General features: G+C 43.9%; 1 protein-coding gene across 3 annotated transcripts; it reads right to left on the bottom strand.

Annotated features, from left to right (window-relative positions):
• Positions 1-602: 602 nt before the first annotated feature.
• LOC124037680 (SHC-transforming protein 2-like) lies at positions 603-27,241 on the bottom strand. Of its 3 annotated transcripts, XM_046352634.1 has the most exons (14): positions 27,107-27,241; positions 17,911-18,156; positions 12,329-12,399; positions 9,774-9,834; positions 9,567-9,686; positions 7,288-7,341; positions 7,048-7,099; positions 6,719-6,845; positions 5,369-5,546; positions 4,695-4,788; positions 3,211-3,381; positions 2,728-3,026; positions 1,985-2,153; positions 603-1,756 (listed from the first exon to the last, which is right to left on the bottom strand). In XM_046352634.1, the coding sequence occupies exons 2-14, from the start codon at positions 18,130-18,132 to the stop codon at positions 1,734-1,736; spliced, it is 1,641 nt and encodes a 546-aa protein (XP_046208590.1). In that variant the 5' UTR covers positions 18,133-18,156; positions 27,107-27,241; the 3' UTR covers positions 603-1,733. The 3 variants fall into 3 exon arrangements, with proteins under 3 accessions (XP_046208590.1, XP_046208587.1, XP_046208588.1); XM_046352631.1 differs by lacking the exon at positions 27,107-27,241 and having other exon boundaries at positions 17,911-19,751; XM_046352632.1 differs by lacking the exon at positions 27,107-27,241 and having other exon boundaries at positions 1,985-2,129; positions 17,911-19,750.

Below are 27,241 nucleotides of genomic sequence, written 5' to 3'. Positions count from 1 at the left end.
TGTCTTTCTGGAAGTTTCTCCTGTCTCCCCAGAGGAACTCTGGAGCTCTGTTAGAGTGACCATCGGGTTCTTGGTCACCTTCCTGACCAAGGCTCTTCTCCCCCGATGGCTCAGTTTGGCCGGGCGGCCAGCTCTAGGAAGAGTCTTGGTGGTTCCAAACTTCTTCCATTTAAGAATGATGGAGGCCACTGTGTTCTTGGGGACCTTCAATGCTGCTCAAATGTTTTGCTACCTTTCCCCAGATCTGTGCCTCAACAAAATTCTGTCTGAGCTCTACGGCCAATTCCTTCAACCTCATGGCTTGGCAATTTTGTTTCTGGTGTCCTTTGACAGCTCTTTGTTCTTGGCCATAGTGGAGTTTGGAGTGTGACTGTTTGAGGTTGTGGGCAAGTGTCTTTTATACTGATAACAAGTTCAAACAGGTGCCATTAATACAGGTAACGAGTGGAGGACAGAGGAGTCTCTTAAAGAAGAAGTTACAGGTCTGTGAGAGCCAGAAATCTTGCTTGTTTGTAGGTGACCAAATACTTATTTTCCACCATAATTTGCAAATAAATTCATTAAAAATCCTACAATGTGATTTTCTGGATTTGTTTTTCTCATTTTGTCTGTCATAGTTGAAGTGTACCTATGATGGAAATTACAGGCCTCTCTCATCTTTTTAAGTGGGAGAACTTGCACAATTGGTGTCTGACTAAATATTTTTTGCCCCACTGTATATATAGAATGTATGATACTGCACAAGTCATTTGGGAGGAAAGATATGAAACACCAAGTGTTAAGGCACTGAACTATTTTTTATGGGTCTTAATTATCTTTACACTGAGTCATTTGTAGTAATGTAGTCTGCCTTCTGAGAGCACAGGCTCTGACCAGTGTGATATCTTCACACAGTAGGCATGGTAACACACAACTTGTGTAGGTATTCACTGACGAGCTATGTCTGTCCCATACAAACACTTTGACAAGCATATGGTTATTATTGAACACAATGATATTTGGAGTTCTACCCATGTATTTTGGCCAACTGTATATTCCCAATGTTGTGTTATGCAGACTTCCTGTGGATATTGATGGGACAGACACATTTTCAAGGTTGGTGTCTGGCTTGTACTGTATCTCTGAAGCATATTTCAATTCATGCAATCAGATATTTAACGCCTTCAGAATTAGGTCCTGAGATTACATATGAATAAATCATGAAGCTGCAGGCGCTACTGCTGCAGATGAACAGTTTATAAAAGTCCATTAAAGCATCCCAATGTCTGAGCAGCAAAGAACTGCATTCTGATAAAACCATTTAGTGATATTTTGCTGCTAGGAGTTTCTCACATATCATATACAATGTTCACATTTGTCCGTTTAAAGACACAGGGAACCCACATCATTCTGGGACTGCGTATGACATCAGCAGTATGAGACTCAGTATGAGGTGCAACATCATCATGCACTCAAAAATGATGCTTTCCTATGGAACAACTACTGTATGTGACTGTGACCTCATATTCCATCCTTGTGATTGGCTGAGCTGTTCCGAGGCATCGGTTAGCTTAATGACTGTATACTGAGAGTTCAGGTGGAGATGGTGGAAAGTTTGTCGGCACTGTCGGAGGCAGCCAGGTACTGCAGCCATGCCCTTGGGTCCTGGACAGAGGGAGTTGCCTGTGTCATCCTACCCCTGCGAAAGCTCTGATTCTGGGGATATGACAAAGTGAAGATCTTCCTCCCTGGGGTTATATGGACACACCTCTGACTCCTAGTAAAACAGGCAAAAATGGAAAACTTTCAAAGGATATCATTCAAACACATACTAAAGAACTAGACCAGCAGAACACTAAAATCTAGAACATAAACTTAAATTAAAACACTATAATGTATCAATAAACTGCCCACACTGAAACAAAGGTTATCACAAAACAGTAATTCAAATAGAACTAGGCAGTGCTGAGCACAATCACTTTGGGCTGTCATTTCTGTCTCTTACCATTCCAGAACGCTGTCCCCTCTTTCCTCCGGACCACCTGTTTGAGGTGCAGCTCGCTCTCGGCTGCCACGATGGGCAGCTCGTTCTTCAGGTGGTAGCTGATCAGGTGACTGATACTCTCAAACAGCATGTCTTTGGTTCGTACCTGGCAGTGACGAGGAGGAGTGGGCTAACAGATGTTAGTAGGTCACAAAGAGATGAAATGGCTACTTCCTGATGCATGTTAACAGGGATGCTACCACCACCATTTTTTTGCATTCAACAATGCTCATGCTAGGCTGTAGCTAAGTTTTTAAGAAATGCAAGTATCAGCTTTCTGGAGAAATTGCTAAGAGGGGTGCTACCACTATTATTCTTTAGTATGTTTTGTACTAGCACAACAATGCTAATGCTTGACTGTAGCTAAATAAACAAATTCACATTTCAGGTGACTGACACATAATTTCAGTAAACTATATAAAATGCCTTCGGAAAGTATTCAGACCACTTGACTTTTTCCATATTTTGTTACGTTACAGCCTTATTCTAAAATTGATTAAATACTCTTCATCAATCTACACACATTACCCCATAAAGACAAAGTGAAAACAGGTTGGTAGACATTTTTGCAAATGTATTAAATATATAAAAAACAGAATGATCTGATTTACATAAGTAGCCTTGAGTCTTCTGTATACTCTCCAGCCCCCTAGACCATCATTTCCCCATCCAATATTGTTTATCACTCAGCGATTATCACTCACCATTCCCTCTGGGTCGACCAGTAGCAGGTGTTTGGGCAGACCGCAGTGCATGCCTGTCAGGACGTACTGGCCTGGGTTGGTGGCACTGTCTCGTACAAGGAAGTCCCCGTCTCGGACCAGCAGTTTCTCAGCGTCCCGGCGGCTCATACGGCCATGGTACCAGGCCTCCCGCCGAAGCTGCTCCTCTGTGGGGGCGACAGGGGCACGACGCCGGGGTGGACTGGGCCACTGGTCCTCCAGTACACACACCCCACCGTTACCACCGGCCTCGTGCATCTTCAGAGCATCCTCAAAGGGTTCTGCAGAGAACCAGGAAGAGTGAGAACACATGCATGGCACACACACGGAACCTGTAACATGAATGACATCATCCATACATGCCAACCCAATTGCCCAGATACTCCCCACATCTTGAATAATAATGGTATCTCTATTGTTTCAGTGGCTGTGTTCAGCAGATGGGTAGATGTTGATGAGACTCACTCATGTCAAATATGTCTTTCTTGGGGCTGTCTGGCCCCCTGGCCCCCCTATGGCCCTCTGCTCCCTGCTCCAGGCCCTCCAGACTCTGGGTGTTCACATACAGGTGCTCTTCATAGTCCCTACTTCCCGGGGGATGGCCGTCTGCCCGCAGGTACCCATCTGATGTCAGACCTGTCAATCACAACTCAGTTTACTAACATACACAATTACCAATTACCAAAAGTATGTGGACAGATGAGTGGATTTGGCTATTTCAGCCACAACCGTTGCTGACAGGTGTAGAAATCGAGCACACAGCCATGCAATCTTCATGGGCCATTCTACAGCCAATGTTTGTCTTACTGAAGAGCTCAGTGAATTTCAATGTGGCACAGTCATAGGATGCCACCTTTCCAACAAGTCAGTTCGTCAAATTTCTGCCCTGCTAGAGCTGCCCCGGTCAACTTTAAGTGCTGTTATTGTGAAGTGGAAACATCAAGGTGCAACAACGGCTCAGTCACGAAGTGATAGGCCACACAAGCTCACAGAACGGAATCACAGAGTGCTGAAGCGCGTAAACATTGTCTGTCCTTGGTTGCAATATTCACTACAGAGTTCCAAACTGCCTCTGGAAGCAACGTCAGCACAAGGACTGTTCTTGGGGTTTCATTGGCAGCTGCACGGAAGCCTAAGATCAAGCGTCAACAGGAGTGGTGTAAAGGTCACCGCCATTGAACTCTGGAGCAGTGGAAACACGTTCTTTGGAGTGATGAATCACTCTTCACCATCTGGCAGTCCGGTGGACGAATCTGGTTTTAGGGGATGCCAGGAGAACACTACCTACCCCAATGCATACTGAAAACTGTAAAGTTTGGTGGAGGAGGAATAATGGTCTGGGGCTGTTTTCATGGTTGGGGCAAGGCCCCTTAGTTCCAGTGAAGGGAAATCTTAATGCTACAGCATATGACATTCTAGACAATTCTTTGCTTCCAGCTTTGTGGCAACAGTTTGAGGACGACCCTTTCCTGTTTCAGCATGACAATGCCCCCGTGCACAAAACGAGGTCCAAAACTAAATGGTTGGTCGGGATCGGTGTGGAAGAACTTGACTCACCTTCTCAGAGCCCTGACCCCATCGAGCATCATTGGGATGAATTGGAACGTCGACTGCGAGACAAGCCTAATCGCCTAACAACAGTGACCGACCTCACTAATGCTCTTGTGGCTGAATGGAAGCAAGTTCCAGCAGCAATGTTCCAAATTCTAGTCGAAAGCCTTCCAAGAAGAGTGGAGGCTGTTATAGCAGCAAAGAGTGGACCAACTCCATATTAATGCCCATGATTTTGGAATGAGATGTTTGACGAGCACATACTTTTGGCCATGTAGTGTATATACTTTGATGAAATTATATGAGAATGAAAATGCATTATTTACCCAACCATTATAATGCCTATGACTTGCATTATTGTGTTCTGCAGTACCATATCAGGCCACATGGTGTCTCACCTGAGCTGCCGTTGTTCTCAGTGTCCCAGTGAAGCTCGTAGCACAGCTGACCTGAGGGGTAGGACACCGTGTCTCTCCTGGCCGGAGAACCGATCTAAAAACAGATTCCACAAAATCTCATTAGCATTACGAATAGTAGACATGTGCTTCTTTATGACTCTTCAGACCACCTGTTAATAAATAGTTCCTCTCTTGCCTACATAATACACTTCTACAGACACCATATGTTTGAATCCTCAGTATAGACTGTAGGGTATAAGGAAGACTTTTCTCTCACCAATTAGGCAACCCAGAGGCCTGGTTTCTATCTCCTGTGATGTCTATCTCTTGTAACTATGTAGCAGGGTAGCCTGGTGGTTAGAATGTTGGACTAGTAACCGGAAGGTTGCAAGTTCAAACCCTCGAGCTGACAAGGTACAAATCTGTCATTCTGCCCCTGAACAGGCAGTTAACCCACTAGGCTGTCATTGAAAATAAGAATTTGTTCTTAACTGACTTGCCTAGTTAAATAAAGGTAAAATGAAATCTACAGTTATTGAGTTCACTGCTATTGTAAGCCCACAGCTCTCTCTTATATACATTATGGGGGAAAGGCAGGCAAGGTCATCAGTCGTGTGTCCACAGATACTTGATCAAAGGGTTTATGTAGGTAATCCTGGAGGCTGGGGAATCACCTGTGCTGCCTTGCTCTGTGGTTGGCTGTGGACGTGGCCCAGCAAGGTCGTACAAGGCCTCAGCCTCGAGTCCACCACTCCTCCAACAGGAGGCTCCTTCCCTGGGATGCTGTTGTAGTAGTCATGCTCTGAGGAGTCCTCGTCATCACCCCACGCCGAGTCCTCTGTCCTGATGTTCCTGAGGTGACACGGTTAGAATAGAGGTAATTGAATTTCCAAATGTGACAAGGAAAAGGGATCAGACACATCCTCCACAGCCGATAACATAAAACACTAGGTTTGAATGGTTATATTGTTGGTAGCAGGAGATACATTTGAATCAAGAGCAGAGCAGGTACAGTAGAGTTCTTCTGTCTACCAGGTGACACAGCGAAACACATTACACTTTGAATAACAGTTTTGATTTAATTGGGATCAAAACAGGATGATGGGCTGAAATCTGAGCGCAGCATATCACATTTCTAACACCTGACCGAGAGAAAAAAGGACGAGTTTCATATCGAGTTGAGTGTGTGTCAGTGTAAAATGCAAGTCAACGCTTTAAATAGGACACCATGCTTGCACTGTACCAATGTGTGCTAACCACATAGGATGAATACATTGTGTGTATTTAAGTATTTTTTTGTTGTTGTAGTGGGGACAGTAACATTAGTCATTAAAAAAAAATGACTTTAAAAGGTGCACTATGCAGAAAGTCGCTACGCCATTTCCTTGTTGCTAAAACTCTAATAGTTTGCCTAATTTCAGTTTGTGACAAAACTAGGAAGTATGGTGTAGAGAATCATTGTACCATCTAAACAGCTGTGAAATATCTTTTTCATAACCAAAAATATTGTATTTTCAGCTGTTTGAAGCTGGTGTACAAAACCAAATAAAAAATCGCAAAAACGAAACATAAGAATGGGAAGTGTAGAAATAGTAAACATAGAACAGATCTACCACTTCTTAGACTTGCTTTCAATGAGAATGACAGATCTCTAACTTACTATGTGAATTTGGTCAGGTCGCCCAAAAATACATATTGTTTTATAGGTTTTTCTATACTTTATTTTGTTTAGCTCACATAATCTAATTTAAAAGTATGCACAAAGGCTTCTGTAATAGAATAAACATGGCAAAAACTAATGTAGACATTAATACATGCATTTCTTTAGCTTCCTAACTATTTTCTACAATGGTGGAGGCACGGTGGCTTCAACACAGCGTGTCCTATCAGTCATCTATTGCAGGGTTTCTCAAACTTGGTCCTGAGTAACGTTTAGTTTTTTTGCTCTAGCACTACACAGCTAATTAAAATGACCAACTCATCATCAGGCTTGAGCTAGTGTATATATAAATCATTGGTCTCACCTCTCCATGGTGGGGATGGCTTTGGGAGGGCTGTGGAGGTACTGTTTAAACTGCAGTTCAAAGGCCTGGCCGATGGTACTGATGACATTCTGGGCGAGACCGTCACCACACTCCAGGATATGGCATGCTGAAGAGAACACAGTGGATGTGAGTGCTGCAACGCCCCTGTGAGCATAACAACTTATATTTTAAAGAATAGTTAGAAAACATCAATATCTTTAACTTAAACAACTGTTAGTGAACCATATTGTCAGTAAACTCTCATGTGTTTAATGCCAGGAAGAAACTGCATGGACGTATAATAGACATTATTTCTGTTTATGAAATACCTCTCTGATTGACTGGATCTTTGGCCACATAAGCAACATAATCCGGCGTGTCCTGCAACGGAGGGAAAAACCTCAATAAACTCTGATGAATTAGGATATAATTGAATAAGATGGTCACAGGATTGGAAAACGGGGAAAAGCAGCCAAGTCAGACATGCAGTCTACCAAGCGGCCCATTTCAACAAACAGACAGAGGAAAACAGGGAAAGCCTAAAGTGCACTTATGCTACAAACTCTCACCGTGTCTCCCCCAGAGGCAAAGGAGATGGACTCCATGGGATGGTGTGCTATCACCTGTGAAAGAGAGAGAGAAAGAAAGGAAGGTGCAGACTTTATATCAGTCCTTCACCACATCAATATCACATCTTCTACTAATCAGCTATCCTAAAACAGGAAGCTAAAAATATAGCAATTTATTGCTTTGTGTTGCACTACCCTGCTGTGAGCTAGCCAAAGCCAAGTGTGTGATATGAAGTGTGATAGCCCCCCACCCACACCCCACTTTGTCATTCCCTAGCTTTGTCATTCCCTAGCTTTGTCATTCCCTAGTTTTGTCATTCCCTAGCTTTGTCATTCCCTAGCTTTGTCATTCCCTAGCTTTGTCATTCCCTAGCTTTGTCATTCCCTAGCTTTGTCATTCCCTAGCTTTGCTATTCCCTAGCTTTGCTATTCCCTAGCTTTGCTATTCCCTAGCTTTGTCATTCCCTAGCTTTGTCATTCCCTAGCTTTGTCATTCCCTAGTTTTGTCATTCCCTAGCTTTGCCATTCCCTAGTTTTGCCATTCCCTAGTTTTGCCATTCCCTAGTTTTGCCATTCCCTAGTTTTGCCATTCCCTAGCTTTGTCATTCCCTAGCTTTGTCATTCCCTAGCTTTGTCATTCCCTAGGTTTAGCTGAACTGACGCGCCTGATCACACCTTTCATATCACAGACCTGGCATTAGCTAACCCAATTGGTCTCACCTCTCTGTGGTGGAGGAAGTTGAATGTCATCTACTGCATTTCTACACAATTGAAAAACTCTAAAATGCTATTTGGAGAACAACAAGAACAAACAAAAATGACCCCAGACATTAATTCTCACCGCAATAATGGGTTTAAATGTCAGTGGAAATGCATACACAATGTCAACCGCATCATAAAATGATGCATTTACTTGTGGAAAGGCCCATAACGTGCTATGTGAAATAGATGCATAACAAGTCACAACAAGGCCAACTTCAAATGCCGAGATCAATGTGAAAGTAACAGATTCATAAAACAGCTGGCCACGAGGCTTACTAGGCCGAGGTCAAATGCAGACATCAAATTGAAATCATTTGGTGCATTGCCTGAATGACCGGCCATGCAAACTGTCTGGCACGGTCTCTGCTCTTTGCCTTCTTCAAGATTAACTGAAATATTGTAGTAAGTTAAGGTGATTTTGTTAACCAAATGTGATAAAGAAGCATGATGCTACCCTTAAAACTGCTAAAACTCATATTTATGTTAAAACGTTTGGTAATTGGCTCATCTGACTACTACGTGCCGCCATCTTGATAACGTATCACCAATGACATCCTTGAATGGTTCGTCTGACAGGCAGCACGGATGACAATGCATGTTAGGAGCCTCAATGAGAATGCTTTCATTTTGACAACAATAAAAACACAGTATATGAAAATAAGACGGATTTGGACGAAAAGATCGCAAAGCAGTTGGTGAGAAAAGTCCTTAACTTCGGCTAACACAGTATGATCCGATGCCCAAGTCAAAACTACTAGTAATGTTTAACACAGCTAGACCTTACTCGCTGAATGAACACAAAAACATGTGCAAGTGGGTTTTTGACTGGACTACCCCGGCTTATTCGATGCTAGCTATCAACTTTGTTCTTGTGGGCATCATGCATTTAGCTAGCTTACACAATGTCAGGTAAAAGTAGATCCACTGACCATGTGAAAATCACTGTAATGTAGCCTACAGCTTAATGAGCTCAAAAATGTATGCAAGTGGATTTTTAACCAGATTATAAAGGCTTGTTAACATGATTGTGTGTATTTTGTTGTTTTTCCATCTGAAATTGGTAGTTTTAACTTTAAGTTTATTCACTTCTTTATCAGAGTCTTGTTTAAAAAAAAAGTAGGCACACTGACGCTCTACCATTCCCCTGACGTTGTTTCAATATGGCTGCGGCCACATCTCTCTAAGCTTGTGCTAGGCGCTCAAAAAACGTATAATAATATGTTCTAAAAGCACATTCTACAAGAAAACCTAACATCGACATGTAAAACAATGATGTAGGTTGATGTGAGTGTTTCAGTTCCACTTTAAAGTGAGAGGAGGGCATGCAGGCTAGACTGGCAGCTTCTCTCCAAGCTATGCTCTGCATGGTCATAAAGCCAGCCAACTAATACATTTTAATCGGGATTGGAATAACTTTGGTCTACTTTTTTGTAGCGACTGCCATACTCCAATGATGGCCCTGGGTGTGATATCCTGTGCTATGTTCTGTGGTTAGTTGTAGAGAGGGGATCCCTAACCTGTCGTGTCGTGGGGATGAGCAGGTTGAGGCCCTCTATAGAGATGTTGACAGCGATGCCCATACCAGCGAAGCGCAGGTTACTCTTCCCCATGATGGTCTGCAGGGCCTTGTTAATGTTCTTCAGCACAGGAGCACAGAGCTTGGGTTAGCATCACACACACACAAACTTAACTACAGTGTTGCATCAACATTTTGTTTCGCCCACCTTCTTCCTCCAGGCCCCCTTACTCCCAGGCACAGCTTCACACAGTCTGTTGATGGCCTCCCTGGGTGGGTGGAGAGGGAAAGAGGAGAGGCAAAGGGGTCACAATGACAACACACTAAGACGAGACAGTTACAGCCATACTGAATCCCATATCTCCCCCTTAACCATACCATTGAAGAGTTCTAGATCTGAGCATCATGGTAATATTTAAATCTTGCCCTTTGATAGTCTAGAAGAGCATCTTGCCATGTTGGATACACCTAGCCAATCCACTCAGATCTACTAAATAGGATATGGGCTAGGGGTCCATTTAGAATTCAGCATCAAGCAGCTACATGGGAAAATGTTGAAGAGTCTAACTGTACTCCTTCATCTTCAACCTATAGACAGCCTATGGGTGAAGTGGTTACGTAAGCTATAGAGAAAGCAGGTCAGTAGCCCCTCCCTCAGCCTCAGGTCAGAGGTCAGGGGTCACCAATCCATCTCACTTCAAAAATTTTGCCCAAACAACTACCTCTTTCCCTACTGTATTTAATTTATTTATTTATTTTGCTCCTTTGCACCCCATTATTTTTATTTCTACTTTGAACATTCTTCCATTGCAAATCTACTATTCCAGTGTTTCACTTGCTATATTGTATTTACTTTGCCACCATGGCCTTTTTTTCCCTTTACCTCCCTTATCTCACCTCATTTGCTCACATTGTTGTATATAGACTTATTTTTCTACTGTTTTATTGACTGTATGTTTGTTTTCCTTCATGTGTATCTCTGTGTCGTTGTATGTGTCGAACTGCTTTGCTTTATCTTGGCCAGGTCGCAATTGTAAATGAGAACTTGTTCTCAACTTGCCTACCTGGTTAATTAAAGGTGAAATAAATAAAATAAAATAAAAAGGTCACAGGGAGGTCCCTCAGATCAAAGCAGGACAGAAGATGTCTAATCTCAGTTTACACAAGGCTAACAGGAGGAACACTTAATATCAATATCCTATTCAGCAGAGTTCACATAAGCATATTCTCCCCAGTAAATTCTGTTTGGGTAAGGAACAAAAACATCTCAGCATGATTGATGTCTTGGTCTGAGGATTTATGGCCTCATTAGGCTCTATTCAATTTAGCCTTCATTTTCCTCTCCATTTATTCTCCTGATTCAGAAGCAATGGGAGAGCCACATTTTGTGGTGTACTACTGCAGTGTATTCTATGCCATTAGGCTGCTCTAACTGTGAGCATGGGCAGCCTTGGGGACTAATGAGTGATGATGTCTGATGATGTTGTCCCCTTGTGTGGTGGCAGAGATAGCTGGAACACAGGGTCTGTCAGGGGAGAGAGGGGACAGGTGGTGGCACCAGCTAGAGTCAAGGATCAGCGTCCATCTCCAGTAAAGGACTTTTAAGAGAGTTTTGGAAAACAGCATTTGCATGTGACTCAACTTGAGGCCTGGGAGAATAGCAGTGCATGGATCCTGGGCGTGAGTGTTTTGGTGCGTTAGTCTACAGTCTCTGTCCTGGCCAAGTACAGTCCCATTGGAGCATATTGGTCCAAAACCATGACACTGCATGACCTGTCAAAGAGGACATTCAGACTCATGCAGAAGCAACAAATAATCAGTGGTTTAATCTCCAGGCAGTCTTTGAAGTTGTTTCATGGGGAATGACAGGATTTTTGTTAAGCTGCCAATAACAAACGACTGCACAAAATACACAACAGGAAAAAAAACTAATAGAAGCGGAACAGGAGAAACAGGACAAACTCATTTCATTAAATTAATTAATTCGGAATGCATGGTTAAATGTAAACATCCCGAACTGTTCTTCAATATCCTTAAACAATAACGGTATAGTGTAAACAAATGTCATTCTGAAAGCAATGATAACTGAGCTCGTTACTAAATTATTCAAACGGAGCACTGGTAAGTTCATTATATCATAGATCTTGCCATAACACTGTCATAAATACATCCATCTTCAATCTCTGCTCTTTAAACCATATAAACATTATATTTCTCCCACTTCCTTCATCCTTGTTGTTTTACTCTGTCTCCCACAGACAGGCAGGGTAGAGTCCATGTGGACCACTGCAGCTCAGCTCTCCACAGTCATTAGCGAGCATCATCAATAATAGATCTCTCCATCACTCCATCTCTGCCTCTCCCCCAGCACTTAAGCCCTGTGTGTGTGTGGGCTCCGATTACTGACAATCGATCATGGAGGAGAGAAATATAGGGAGGGACTACACTGCTCCAACTCAGGCAAGGAGCCCCGCGCATACAGACACACAAACACACATGTGAGTGCCAACAGTCACACACACAGCAAAAGCTCACATGTGCCATTGACATGCATAAATGGCTCCGTCAAAATGTCACAGTATTCTGGGCCTTCTGCAGGAACTGTTTCCCTCTAGTGATATCATTACAGGGGAATGCAGGACTGGCATGCCTGTGAATCTCTACCTGATTTGGTATCAGTGTGACTTGTGTTTACCTTCTCCCTCTGCTCAGATTGGGTTCTACTGACTCATCACAAGCAGGACATTCTCAACTCTCGCTTACCTCGTCACCTGGGTCCGAGTGTTGAAGTCCAGCGATCGCATCGACTTCAACACCTCAATGCAGCCCATGTACTGCAAAGACAGAAAAACAACATACTTTATCACATGACAGATTTCCAACCCAGATGTATTCTTCTATAGATTCCTTTCCTCAATCCAATTAGAGGGTCGTTAATACATACAGTACTTTACAAGACAGGAACTGTCATGACCGCCCTTTTCACTGATACATGGCACTACGGCAATGGGTCACACACAGTGTGGCATGTATTTCCAGAATGGTTAACACATTACTGTATAGTATGAAACATATCTATACCATAGTACTAATACCCCATATAGTAACATAGTCTGAGGCCCAGTCATTTGCAGGCAGTGTTAGGGACGGGGTAATGGTCTGGTTAAGGTGGTAATAATGGGTATTAGATTAGGGAGCTGCAGCCTCAGAGGCCCCAAAGGAGTGTGTGTGTGTGTTTTGTGTGTGGGTGTGTGTTTGTTAGAGTGTGTGTCACGGGAGACCCAGGAAAGTGCTCTGGGAGAGGTTACTCCATCACCAGGGCTCCCCTGGAGTCTGTTATTAGTCACACTGAAACTCCCATCTACTACCAAAAAGACTATTATACATCATACGTATGCTACGTATACTAGGACATTAAATGGGCTGTATTATTGAACCATATTAGCATCGGAGTAACATAAACATCATAGATCTAAGCCAATTTAAATTATGTTTAAATAGGCCACATCTCCTTTAAAATCCTCTTCGGTCTATGCATCACAGAAAAAGACACATTTTGTCATTTTGTATTTAATTTGTCTTGATTAGCAATTGAAATCCATGGGTGTTGTCGTGGAAAGTATTAAAACAAATATTATTCAGATACCGGAGCTTGTGAATTCAATTAGACTTTTATTGCAGAGAACAACAAAAGCCGAGCACCTCCATGGAAGACTGCCTTCTCATTCTTAGTACTTGGCTTTTATACATTTTTACCTTTACATAACATCATCGCCCCATTTGCTTTGTTACATAGTTTCCATTCTCTTATTGGCTCAGATATTGGGGCATAGATTCTATTGGTGGCGTGGCATGCATACCCCTTAGCTAAAGTTTCTATCCAAAGGTCTTTACAAGTTCAGACCTACATTATGAACGTATGCTTAACTTGTGTGTGTCCAGTAGCCTTCACAAGATCAGATGGCCCAGACCAGTCACGTCTTGTTAGTTTACCTTGCCTCATCTACACAGATTCTGCTTATGTTCTGTTTTTTTACATGTCCAACGGTCCATGTTGATCCAGCTTGGACACTCACATAGGTTCAGCCTTCATTCTGCTTGCATATGTCTAATATTTAAGCTTATATTGATTATTCTTTCTACTTCAAAGAGAACAGTGTAGGTTACTGAAAACCATCCGATGTGTTTAGGTGTGACAGAGCCAGGGGCAGAGTGGATGTGGCGAATCTTTCTTTTCTAATTAAAAACATGCCTCTTATGACATGTCCTCTAGGTCTAAGTGGGACAACCACACCCACGCAAAACCAAACACCAATATAGACAACAGATAAATCAGCCGAGTGAACACACACACACACCACACACACACACACACACACTTACGCAGACACATTTGCATTACTGTGCTACTTTAAAGAGCACACCAAGTTGACTGTGCTTCCACTATACAGTATCAACCTGCTGTATGTACATTGAGTGTACAAAACATTAGCAACACCTGCTCTTTCCATGGCATAGACTGACCAAGTGAATACAGGTGAAAGCTATGATCCCTTATTGATGTCACCTGTTAAATCCACTTTAATCAGTGTAGATGAAGGGGAGGAGACAGGTGTGACATGATATTTAAGCCTTGAGACATGGATTGTGTATCTGTGCCATTCAGATGGTGAATGGGCAAGACAAAATATTTAAGTGCCTTTGAACTGGGTATGGTAGTAGGTGACAGGGGCACTGGTTTGTGTCAAGAACTGCAACACTGTTGGGTTTTTCATGCTCAACAGTTTACTGTGTGTCTCAAAAATGGTCCACCACTCAAAGGACATCCAGCCAACTTGACACAACTGTGGGAAGCATTGGAGTCAACATGGGCCAGCATCCCTGTGGAACTCTTTCCACACCTTGTAGAGCCCATGATGAATTGAGGCAACCTAATATTAAGAAGAACGTTCTTAATGTGTTGAACATTCAGTGTATGGGGTAGGTCTACTGTAGTCTCCTTCACTTTCACAGATGTAGGAGCTTAGCCAACCTATGCATCCTCATTTGACTCAAGCTCAATCAATGTCTTGTTACTGTATGTGAAGTTTGTCTGGATCTGTTGTTGTGGCTGGCTACTGCCAGGAACAAGGAAAGAAATAATCAGGCTAACTCCACTGCCTTAGAGCTAAACAAGCACCTAACCAGATTAGGAGACAGGGGAAGTCTTCCATCAGACAGACAGTCTCCTCCTCTCTGTCCTTTTCCCTCTCCTTCTCTCTAGCTTCTTCTCAATGCCTTCATTGTCACTCTCTCTCGGACGATACAATGTGCTTTCGAGCGCTCTACTCTACTTCTGCCCCCCCCCCCCCCCCCCGACATAATCTCTAATGCTCCCTTCCGGAAACCTGTGATGCAGCGTTTCCAAGAAACATTCCAGAGAAATTCTGAAAATGTGTCCTTCTTCTTAGCCAGCTCTCTTCCTCTGAAAGACACGCCATCTTTCGCTGTTGCCTTGCCTTGAAGGAAGTGACTGTCAACAGAGGGTATCTATCATATTACAGAGGCAAATTTGGTCCCTCTATCCAAGAACATCCTGTTCCAAGTCTCCAGCCAAAGTCGATCTAATATCTATGCTGTTGATGCTCGGCTCTCTAGATAGATGCAGGGAGATACTGGCTAGGGGCTCATGTTTCTAGGTGGAAAAGTTATACTGCACTGTCGCTACCTTACAGTCCAACCAAGGTGCAAGTCTTTTTTTCTTTTCGCTGAATAACTCTCTTAGTATTTCTCATGATGCAGTTTTACAGGTCAGGGTGGATGGATGGCAGCTGTGTGGGTTTGGTTTCAGAAGGCCTGCATTGCAATGGAATGGCTGTGGAAGAGGCAGATGAAGGGCCACCACACCACAGCTTCTGCCTCAGCTTGCCGGGGTGGTCGGCTGGCTGCAGGGACAGGGAGGAAGTGCCTGGGAGGAAATGTGCACCATGGTGTCTGTCTGTCTGCCTGCCTCTCTGCCTGTCTGTCTGCCTGTGTCTCCCTCCAGCAGAGAAGAGGGAAGACGATGTGGCATTCATCTCACTGCTGGCTTGCCTCTGACGCTAAACAGAATTGATCCTGGTCAGTCCCTGGATGGGAGACCAGATGCTGCTGGAAGTGGTGTTGGAGGGCCAGTAGGAGGCACTCTTTCCTCTGGTCTAAAAATAATATCCCAATGCCCCAGGGCAGTGAATGGGGACACTGCCCTGTGTAGGGTGCTGCCTTTCAGATGGGACGTTAAACGGTTGTCCTGACTCTCTATGGTCACTAAAGATGACATGGCACTTATTGGCACTTATTGTGTCACCTAATCATCCCCAGCTTCCAATTGGCTCATTCCTCCTCTCCCCTGTAACTATTCCCCAGGGCTGTAAATGAGAATGTGTTTTTTTTACCTGGTAAAATAAGAAAATAAAAAACAACAAGAAAAACAATGGCAGCAGCACATCTCTTCAGTCGAAGACTCAATCATGGACACTCTTACTGACAGTTGTGGCTGCTTTGCGTGATGTATTGTTGTCTCTACCTTCTTTCCCTTTGTGCTGTTGTCTGTGCCCAATAATGTTTGTACCCTGTTTTGTGCTGCTATCATGTTGTGCTGCAGCCATGTTGTGTTGCCACCATGCTGTGTTGTTGTCTTAGGTCTGTCTTTATGCAGTGTTGTCGTGATGTGTGTTTTGTCCAATATTTTTATTCTTATTTTTTATTTCATTTATTTAAATTTTTAATCCCAGCCCCCGTCCCCGCAGGACGCATTTTGCCTCTTGGTAGACTGTGATTGTAAATAACAATTTGTTCTTAACTGACTTGCCTAGTTAAATAAAGGTTAAATAAAAAATAAAATAAATATATAAAGATATAAAGATGGCATAGAGAAAAGCAGAGCGCAGCAGAAATCTGCTGTCATGCAGACAGTAATATATATATATATATATATATATATATATATATATATACACTATATATACACACTGCCATCTTATCTGCCTGGCTGGCTGCAGGGGCCATTTAAATAGTATTATAATGGTAGGCTACAGCAAACTGCTAATGAAAACTGGTGCAGGGCGTAACAGGAATGAAATATTTCCTATAATGCTCTTAGGTATTTTTTCTCCTTGCAGCATGCTTAGCTGCAGACTATGTTAGGCATGTGAGGAAAGCAGGATTAGAGTTGAGGGAAACCCCTGGCTGGGTGTTCTCTCTCTGCTGTCTGCTACTACGGATGGACTAGAATACCCTGCTATGTCACGCTAGTTCTTCCCCAGTACATGTGATGCAAATGACTGTGATTAAATGTAATTGAATATAGGAATGAATGGTGCCTGTGTGTAATGTAATTACAAAGCGTGCTTGGGCCTAGACTGGGCTAATAAAGAGCCATGTCGTTGTATTGAGGCTGGGGGGAGTAAAGGAGGGGGAGATCATTGACATTGACGTCAAACACTCTGCCTCGGATGTAACCCTTTGTGAGCCAAAGTCACCAGCTTAGACCAGGAAATGATATCAAAATATTTGTATATTTGCTTTTTTGCAAAATAACCGTTGTCACTGATTACGGCGATGTAATGTATGTCTGTCTGAAGTAACATGGCATCCAATCCTTCACTTAGGCGCAAACAATCAGGCTAATCACAAAACATCCCCCTCCCACACACACACTTCATTGAAACTAGAGATGAACCTCATTAAATTATTGTGCTTTGTTATGCACATTCTATTAATATAGATTCTGACTCACTCCACATATCACTCATTCACCACATGCAATATTTGTTGTTCAGTTTACGATTCCATTATCTATATTTCACTCAACTGACATCCACCCACTCGAAAGCCTGAAGGCTGACGCAGTCTCCCCAGCCCACTACATCACACCACATAAAGCAGAGAGAGCCATCTAACTCCTCAGCCTCCATACATTGGCTGCATAACACACTGCCCGGCATCCTAATGTCCCATTGTATCCAAGAGACACACTTCGCGGGGTTTATCATCTTAACATTCGGATATTATTTCCAAGGAAGTAGATGTCCCAATGTCATCTGCAAACAGGATATCTTTCTGACAGTGTTGTCTTATTAAAGCTTTACTCCGAAAGGGATATAAATGATTCACTGTTCTACAGGTTTGTTTGTAAACAACATAACAGGAACTGGGTGGAAAGCATCAACAAGCTGTCAAATTATCCCTGACAGATACAGTATTTAACAGCACGGAAAACGACCCTTAAAAAAATGCAATGCAGAAATGCTTTAATATACACAGAATTAAAATAATATGTGGGTAATGCGGAGAGCTGTAGAGGGACTGCATGCATGGTGACTCACCCTGACAATGTAGGAGGCCCCAGGGCCTGTGATATTCTTGTCTGGGTGCAGCCATCCCTGGGAGGGCTTGTGGATGAAGCTGCCCTTCTGGTTGAAGTCCTCCCCTCCCAGCCACATGCCCTCCACCCTGGTCCTGCGATTCATCCCTGTCCTGTGGCCCACAAGGCTTCCTGTGCCCTCTGCAGCCCCTGCTCCATGGCCCCCTGGACTGGCTGAGCGCATTGCAGATCTCTGCCTGCTGATGGCCTGTAGGGAACAGGGGGTGACACACACAGGGTCACAGGAGTTCAAAACAGCAGCCAGACTTGCCACGGGACCACTGGGGGCCGAAGGGCCACTGGGGCCGTGCAAGCCCTGCGATGAGGGGGCTGCAGTCTTGCCGGAGTCCTTGCTTGAGCTGGAGCTGGAGCTGGAGTTGGAGGGGCTCCTGCTCAGCAGAGTGTTGGAGAACTTCCACTGAGGCATCCTGGGGATGAGCATGCAGAAAGTGGTGGTGGCGTCCTGCTCCCCGTCCAGGCAGGGGGAATCGGCTAGGGCCGGGGCTGCGGAGGAGGACCCAGGGATGGACTCCAGAGGAGGCAGGGGGGGCAGCGGCAGGCTGGGGGCGGAGGAGAGGACCACAGGGGTGGCCACCACTTTGCCGCTCATGGCTAAGCTCTGCATCAGGTCGTCGGAGGAGGTCACAGAGGCGTTGCGAAAGCGGCCATACTTTGGCTTAAGTAGCATGCCCGGAGGAGCAGCCTGAAGCAAAGGCTGAGAGGGGTTGACAGAGGATGAGGGGAAGGGGAAAGGGGGAGGGGGAGAGGTGCAATGGAAGAGAGGGGGGGAAAAAATCTGCAAAATCTTCTGGAAAGAGCTGTATCCCCTGTCAATGTTGAGTGAGTACTGTCCAGTGCTCTCCCACTCACACACGCTCTCTCTCTCTCTCTCTCTCTCTCTCTCTCTCTCTCTCTCTCTCTCTCTCTCTCTCTCTCTCTCTCTCTCTCTCTCTCTCTCTCTCTCTCTCTCTCTCTGCCTCTCTGCATCTGAGCTTCTCCCTTGCTCTGGCTCGCTTGCACGCACCCCCACTCTCTCTCTCTCTGGGTGATGTCATTGTGTTATTGTTCGTTTATTAGCCCTGCCCAGCTGCTCTCAGCCAGCATTAGCTAACACATATCTGCCTGAGCCTCCCTCCTAGCGCGCACACACACACACACACACACACACGCACGTGCACACACACGCATGCGTACACACAATCAGTATCTATATGCAGCACATAGACACCAACATTATAATGTCCCCACATGTGGGAATGACAGAAAGATAGAGAATTTCCCATCATAAGACATACCTTAGGCAATGGCTGCAAAAGCAAAACATACATGAATGCAATTTTTAACAAAGACCATCAATTCATGATTAAGTGAAAGAGTCAATAATCTCTTAGCCACATAATAATAATTTAGCCACGTTAACATCACATTTATGGGACTGAATTGTGCTGCCAGTAAAATAAGACAAAACATCTGTGACATTGACAAAATGCAATGAATTATCAGTGGTTGTAAAGAAAAATGCCCACTGTACCTGAAGTCTTATGTCAAATCAAAATGTAATTTAATTTGCCACATGCTTTGTGAACAACAGACTACCAGTGAAATAGTTACTTGCAAATTATTTTCCAAAAATCCAGAGTTAAAGACAAAAAAAATAAAAAATAAATAGAAATTGTAACAGAGGTAATAAATACATAGTGAACAAATAACAATAACAAGTAAAAATTACATGTCTATATAGAGGGAGTACCAGTATCGAGTTGATGTGCAGGGTGCGGAGGTAATTGAGGTACAGTGCCTTGCGAAAGTATTTGGCCCCCTTGAACTTTGCAACCTTTTGCCACATTTCAGGCTTCAAACATAAAGATATAAAACTGTATTTTTTTGTGAAGAATCAACAACAAGTGGGACACAATCATGAAGTGGAACGACATTTATTGGATATTTCAAACTTTTTTAACAAATCAAAAACTGAAAAATTGGGCGTGCAAAATGATTCAGCCCCTTAAGTTAATACTTTGTAGCGCCACCTTTTGCTGCGATTACAGCTGTAAGTCGCTTGGGGTATGTCTCTATCAGTTTTGCACATCGAGAGACTGAATTTTTTTCCCATTCCTCCTTGCAAAACAGCTCAAGCTCAGTGAGGTTGGATGGAGAGCATTTGTGAACAGCAGTTTTCAGTTCTTTCCACAGATTCTCGATTGGATTCAAGTCTGAACTTTGACTTGGCCATTCTAACACCTTGATATGTTTATTTTTGAACAATTCCATTGTAGATTTTGCTTTATGTTTTGGATCATTGTCTTGTTGGAAGACAAATCTCCATCCCAGTCTCAGGTGTTTTGCAGACTCCATCAGGTTTTCTTCCAGAATGGTCGTGTATTTGGCTCCATCCATCTTCCCATCAATTTTAATGATCTTCCCTGTCCCTGCTGAAGAAAAGCAGGCCCAAACCATGATGCTGCCAACACCATGTTTGACAGTGGGGATGGTGTATTCAGGGTGATGAGCTGTGTTGCTTTTACGCCAAACATAACATTTTGCATTGTTGCCAAAAAGTTCAATTTTGGTTTCATCTGACCAGGGCACCTTCTTCCACATGTTTGGTGTGTCTCCCAGGTGGCTTGTGGCAAACTTTAAATTACACTTTTTATGGATATCTTTAAGAAATGGCTTTCTTCTTGCCACTCTTCCATAAAGGCTAGATTTGTGCAATATACGACTGATTGTTGTCCTATGGACAGAGTCTCCCACCTCATCTGTAGATCTCTGCAGTTCATCCAGAGTAATCATGGACCTCTTGGCTGCATCTCTGATCAGTCTTCTCCTTGTATGAGCTGAAAGTTTAGAGGGACGGCCAGGTCTTGGTAGATTTGCAGTGGTCTGATACTCCTTCCATTTCAATATTATCGCTTGCACAGTGCTCCTTGGGATGTTTAAAGCTTGGGAAATCGTTTTGTATCCAAATCCGGCTTTAAACTTCTTCACAACAGTATCTCGGACCTGCCTGGTGTGTTCCTTGTTCTTCATGATGCTCTCTGCGCTTTTAACGGACCTCTGAGACTATCACAGTGCAGGTGCATTTATACGGAGACTTGATTACACACAGGTGGATTGTATTTATCATCATTAGTCATTTAGGTCAACATTGGATCATTCAGAGATCCTCACTGAACTTCTGGAGAGAGTTTCGGCACTGAAAGTAAAGGGGCTGAATCATTTTGCACGCCCAATTTTTCAGTTTTTGATTTGTTAAAAAAAGTTTGAAATATCCAATAAATGTCGTTCCACTTCATGATTGTGTCCCACTTGTTGTTGATTCTTCACAAAAAATACAGTTTTATATCTTTATGTTTGAAGCCTGAAATGTGGCAAAAGGTCGCAAAGTTCAAGGGGGCCGAATACTTTCGCAAGGCACTGTAGCTATGTGCATATAGGTAGGGGTAAAGTCACGACAGGATCGATAAGACTGAGCTGTAGCAGCAGCATATGTGGAGCAGCAGCAGCGTGTGTGTGTGTGTGTGTGTGTGTGTGTGTGTGTGTGTGTGTGTGTGTGTGTGTGTGTGTGTGTGTGTGTGTGTGTGTGTGTGTGTGTGTGTGTGTGTGTGCGTGCGTGCGTGCGTGCGTGTGTGTGTGTCAGGAAGCATGTGTGCACATGTTGTGTGTGTGTGGGCGTATGCAGTGTGTGTGTGTGTGTGTGGCGTCAGTAAGCATGTGTGCACATGTTATGTGTGTGTGTGGGGGTATGCAGTGTGTGTGTGTATCAGTGTAAGTATATGTGAGTGTGTGGGTAGAGTCCAGTGTGTGTGTGTATCAGTGTAATATATGTGAGTGTGTGTGTGTGTATCAGTGTAAGTATATGTGAGTGTGTGTGTGTATCAGTGTAAGTATATGTGAGTGTGTGTGTATCAGTGTAAGTATATGTGAGTGTGTGGGTAGAGTCCAGTGTGCATAGAGAGTTAGTTATCTCTCTGCTCTCTACACTTCTGGTTCCATAGTGGGATGATGATGATGACTGAAAGCCTGAACTTGACTGAGCATCATAAACTCTTTGACAATCTTTTCTTGCCTTGAAACTGTCACAGTAAACAAATAACAGGAAGTACTCTTTTCCATTGTGTGGTTGGTATATTTGGGGTGGCAGGTAGCCTAGTGGTTAGAGCGTTGGGCCAGTAACTGAAAGGTTGCTAAATCAAATCCCCGAGCTGACAAGATAAAAATCTGCCCCAGAACAAGGAAGTTAACCCACTGTTCCTAGGCCATTGTAAATAAGAATTTGTTCTTAACTGACTTGCCTAGTTAAATAAAGGTATAAAAAAATATGTTCTGTGTGTAGGTGTTTACCCCCTTATGGTAAGGTTGTTAATCTATAACAACTAAAGGATACAATAATTCAGCAAGTGGTTCCTGCACTGCAACTAAAGGTCAACAATAGCTGAGAAGATGTGAAAACATCTGAGTAGAAATGAAGGTGCAGAAATGAACTTCTTCTAACTAGCTAAAATTGTAAACAATTCATTCAGATTGATTATATGAGTGGTGATGGGGAAATTTTGCCACAGTCATGTGACTCATCCAAATGGTGAAGTATAACATCCAATTTGCAAATGCACACATATTGATTCCATGTCCTAAAAACAGGCAAAATCTAACAAAGCTAGCATTGCAGCAATACTCAGAATTACTCCCAGCCCATGTGACCTCTCCTCCCATGTACCCCCCTTCCCCACCCCTCTCCCAAGAGCTATCCGCCATCTTCTAAAGGAGCCTGCAGGAGGAGACCAGACCTTTTAGCTCCCCACTCTAGTCCCCTCATATTCTCTCAATTTCAGGTTACCATGGGAGGGGGAGAGTAGTCTACAAAAACCCTGACAAAGTGGGTTAAGCCGGGATTTGTTCTGCTCATCTTTCTGGGAAACTTTGGTCACGGCAGAAAAACATGTTTCGTCACGCAGCAGACAATCAAACCCAATGTCATATTATCAGACACACAGGAAGTGGACTTAGGATGATAATTTAAATCTGAAACCATTCTACTCTGGAACACACAGGACTAATCAGCTCTAAACGGTCTAAAATAATGGATGAGAGACGCAAAGTATCAGGTATGAAGGTAAGACCCAGATGCAGACCACGTCAAATAAACAATAGTTTAATATCCCAAACAGGGGCAGGCAGAAGACATGACAATGCAGGCAGGGGTCAGAAACCAGAGGTGGCAACAGTACCAGGCGGCAGGCAGGCTCAGGGTAAGGCAGAGGTCGGTAGTCCAGATGGTGGCGAAGGTACAGGTCGGTAGGCTAGCTCAGGGTAAGGCAGAGGTCGGTAGTCCAGATGGTGGCGAAGGTACAGGTCGGTAGGCAGGCTCAGGGTAAGGCAGAGGTCGGTAGTCCAGATGGTGGCGAAGGTACAGGTCGGTAGGCAGGCTCAGGGTAAGGCAGAGGTCGGTAGTCCAGATGGTGGCGAAGGTACAGGTCGGTAGGCAGGCTCAGGGTAAGGCAGAGGTCGGTAGTCCAGATGGTGGCGAAGGTACAGGTCGGTAGGCAGGCTCAGGGTAAGGCAGAGGTCGGTAGTCCAGATGGTGGCGAAGGTACAGGTCAGTAGGCAGGCTCAGGGTAAGGCAGGAGTCTACTAAGCTGTATGGAACTTTTAAGGCACTAAACTGTCTCCATATATACTTATATACATATATACACCCCCCAAAAAAATCAACTGGTACCGGGGACCTTCAGATGAGTCTGTGGGCATCCTAGAGCAAAACAACTGACATGTATGTGTTTGTGAGAGTCTCACCTTTCCACAGATGGGTAATATTAGTGTGTAGTCCAAACTGTTTGGACGCCTCAGACAGAAGTTGGCAGATCGGCTGTACCGATTTCAGAGTTCCAAGACGCTTGTGGGGCACATAGAGCAAAACAGAGAACACCATTGTGTTCTCTTTCAATAGAGGGGTCATAATAGTTGTGGGCCAAACTGTTCGAACGCTACAGACAATTCTGTGAGAGGACTGATTTTTGGGCTGTCTGACAAATACCGCTCTAGCTCTGACACCTTTCACCGCAGATGCGGAAGTGCGACATCGGCAGATGCGGAAGTGCGACATCGGCAGACGCGGAAGTGCGACATCGGCAGACGCGGAAGTGCGACATCGGCAGACGCGGAAGTGCGACATCGGCAGACGCGGAAGTGCGACATCGGCAGACGCGGAAGTGCGACATCGGCAGACGCGGAAGTGCGACATCGGCAGACGCGGAAGTGCGACATCGGCAGACGCGGAAGTGCGACATCGGCAGACACGGAATTGTGACATCGGCAGACGCGGAAGTGCGACATCGGAAGATGCGGAAGTGCGACATCGGCAGATGAGGAAGTGCGACATCGGCAGATGAGGAAGTGCGACATCGGCAGATGTGAAAGTGTGACATCGGCAGATACGACAGCTGATGCTTAAAGTAAGATAGGGAGATATCTCCAGCTTCAGTGATTTTTGAAATTCATTCCAGTCATTGGCAGCAGAGAACTGGAAGGAAAGGCGACCAAAGTAAGTGTTGGCTTTGGGGATGACCAGTGAAATATACCAGCTGGAGCGCATGCTACGGGTGGGTGTTGCTATGGTGACCAGTGAGCTGAGATAAGGCGGGGCATTACCTAGGAAAGACTTACAGATGACCTGGAGCCAGTGGGTTTGGCAACGAATATGTACCCACCATACAGGTCTCAGTGGTGGGTAGTATATGGGCTTTGGTGACAAAAATGGATGGCACGGTGATAGACTACATCTAGTTTGTGGAGTAGAGTGTTTGGAGGCTATTTTGTAAATGACATCGCCGAAGTCAAGGATCGGTAGGAGAGTCAGTTTTACGAGGGTATGTTTGTCAGCATGAGTGAAGGAGGCTTTGTTGCGAAACAAGAAGCCGATTCTAGATTTAATTTTGTATTGGAGATGCTTAATGTGAGTCTGGAAGGAGAGTTTACAGTCTAACCAGATACCTAGGCATTTATAGTTGTCCACATATTCTAGGTCAGAACCTTCCAGAGTAGTGATGAAGAGTATGCATTTAATTTGACTAACATTTAAAAGCAGTTGGAGGCCATGGAAGGAGAGTTGTATGGTGTTGAGGCTCGTTTGGAGGTTTGTTAACACAGTGTCCAAAGAAGGGCCAGATATATACAGAATGGTGGGGTCTGCGTAGAGGTGGATCAGAGAATCACCAGCAGCAAGAGCAACATCATTGATATATACAGAGAAAAGAGTCGGCCTAAGAATTTAACCCTGTGGCACTGCCAGAGGTCCGGACAACAGGCCCTCCAATTTGACACACTGAACTCTATCTGAGAAGTAATTGGTGAACCAAGCGAGGCAGTCATTTGAGAAACCAAGGTTGTTGAGTCTGCCGATAAGAATGAGGTGATTGACAGAGTCGAAAGCCTTGGCCAGGTCGATGAAGACGGCTGTACAGTACTGTCTTTTATAGATGGTGTTTATATCATTTAGGACCTTGATCGTGGCTGAGGTGCATCCATGACCAAGCTCGGAAACCATAGTGGAGAAGGTACGGTGGGATTTGAAATGGTCGGTAATCTGTTTGTTAACTTTGAAAAGGGGGATGACCGTGGCAGCTTTCAAATCTTTGGGGATCTCAAATGATATGAAAGAGAGGTTGAACAGGCTACTATAGGGGTTGCAACAATTTCGGCGGATAATTTCAGAAAGAGAGGGTCCAGGTTGTTTAGCCCGGCTGATTTGTAGGGATCCAGATTTTGCAGCTCTTTCAGAACATCAGCTATCTGGATTTGGGTGAAGCACGGGGTGCAGAGCTGTTGGCCGGGGTTGAGGTAGCCAGGTGGAAAGCATGGCCAGCCATAGAAAAATGCTTATTGAAATGATTGATTATAGTAAATTTATCGGTGGTGACAGTGTTTCCTAGCCTCAGTGCAGTAAGCAGATGGGAGGAGGTGCTCTTATTCTCCATGGACTTTACAGTGTCCCAAAACTTTTTGGAATTAGTGCTAGAGGATGCAAATTTCTGTTTGAAAAAGCTAGCCTTAGCTTTCCTAACTGACTGTGTATATTGGTTCCTGACTTCCCTGAAAAGTTGCATATTGCGGGGTCTATTCGATGCTAATGTAGAACGCCACAGGATGTTTTTGTGCTAGTCAAGGGCAGTCAAGTCTGGGGTAAACCAAGGGCTATATCTGTTCTTTGTTCTACATTTTCTGAATGGGTCATGCTTATTTAAGGTGGTGAGCGACAGCTAACGGTTTAAGGTTAGGCTTTGTATCCAACCGTGATAGGAGAGCATGCCCTTACGAAGAAAAAAATTGAATTTTAATGTGATCACGTGAAGTGCTCCAAAAACACGTTACATGATTACATGTGAAGTGATTATTATTATTATGATTATGAGAAGTTAATGTGGTAATGTGATAACCTTAAACTATGCATGTGAAAATGTGATCACGTGAAGTGTTACAAAAACACTTGTTTTCGCATGTGAATTTTTACATGAACTCATTTCCACATGTTTTTTCTGTAAGGGTGTTAACATGAATGACCAAATAATTAACTGAATCGCCTATTATCTAGGTAGAGGGCAATCAACCAACTAAAACATGCCACCCACTCATTAAGGCAGAGCATGACTCCATGGCTAGCTCCTCACACTGTAATACACAAGGTCATTTGAGCTCAAATTTAATAAAGACACGAAATTAACCTGGTGACTTCCTCCAACAACCCAGACTCTGAGATGAAATACACAAATGTTGTTTTCCCCCACAATATATAACCTCAGTCAGCAGTAGTTCATCAGAGGACATTGTTTTGTTACTGCTGATGACATGGAAGCATAGTTCAAAATAGTTCAAATTTGACACGAATTGAAAAGGCAACACAGGGAACATTTGATTACAACGCAAAAGGTCACATATAAATGTCAAGAAATAGCTTGGTTCATTTGCAAGCAGGAGAAGTCATCTTTTTGCAGCAGTGGAAGTTGAAAAGTTTCAGTGCATCATAAAATTACTTGTGGTGACAAAAATGACAAATGCACGAGATTTGAAGTGTGCGTGCGCTGTGATTTTTAAAAGAGCAAACAAATACAATACACTGTACATGCTGTAAACATAAGTCCTTCTGAGGGAAGCAATAGACTCACCTATATCACAGACACTTGGAGAGCGGAGTGAAGGTGCCCTGACTTGAAACAGTAACCCAGCAAACTAAAACAATAAGGAAGTTCAGAGTACGTGAGAGAGCATACCAGCATTGTGAGAATAAGACCCTTCTGCTC

This window comes from Oncorhynchus gorbuscha, linkage group LG06 (genome assembly GCF_021184085.1).
Source record: "Oncorhynchus gorbuscha isolate QuinsamMale2020 ecotype Even-year linkage group LG06, OgorEven_v1.0, whole genome shotgun sequence".
Taxonomy (NCBI): domain Eukaryota; kingdom Metazoa; phylum Chordata; class Actinopteri; order Salmoniformes; family Salmonidae; genus Oncorhynchus; species Oncorhynchus gorbuscha.
Note: the sequence above shows the minus strand (reverse complement) of the source record. Positions and strands in the feature narration are given on the sequence as shown.

Excerpts from the sequence above, each read along its gene's own strand:
- LOC124037680 (XM_046352631.1), bottom strand. The coding sequence starts at position 18,636 with ATGCTACTTAAGCCAAAGTATGGCCGCTTTCGCAACGCCTCTGTGACC. Across the intron at positions 6,846-7,047 it reads AGATCCAGTCAATCAGAGAG|CATGCCATATCCTGGAGTGT; the intron begins GTATTTCATAAA and ends TGTTCTCTTCAG. Across the intron at positions 2,154-2,727 it reads TGGTCGACCCAGAGGGAATG|CCCACTCCTCCTCGTCACTG; the intron begins GTGAGTGATAAT and ends AACATCTGTTAG.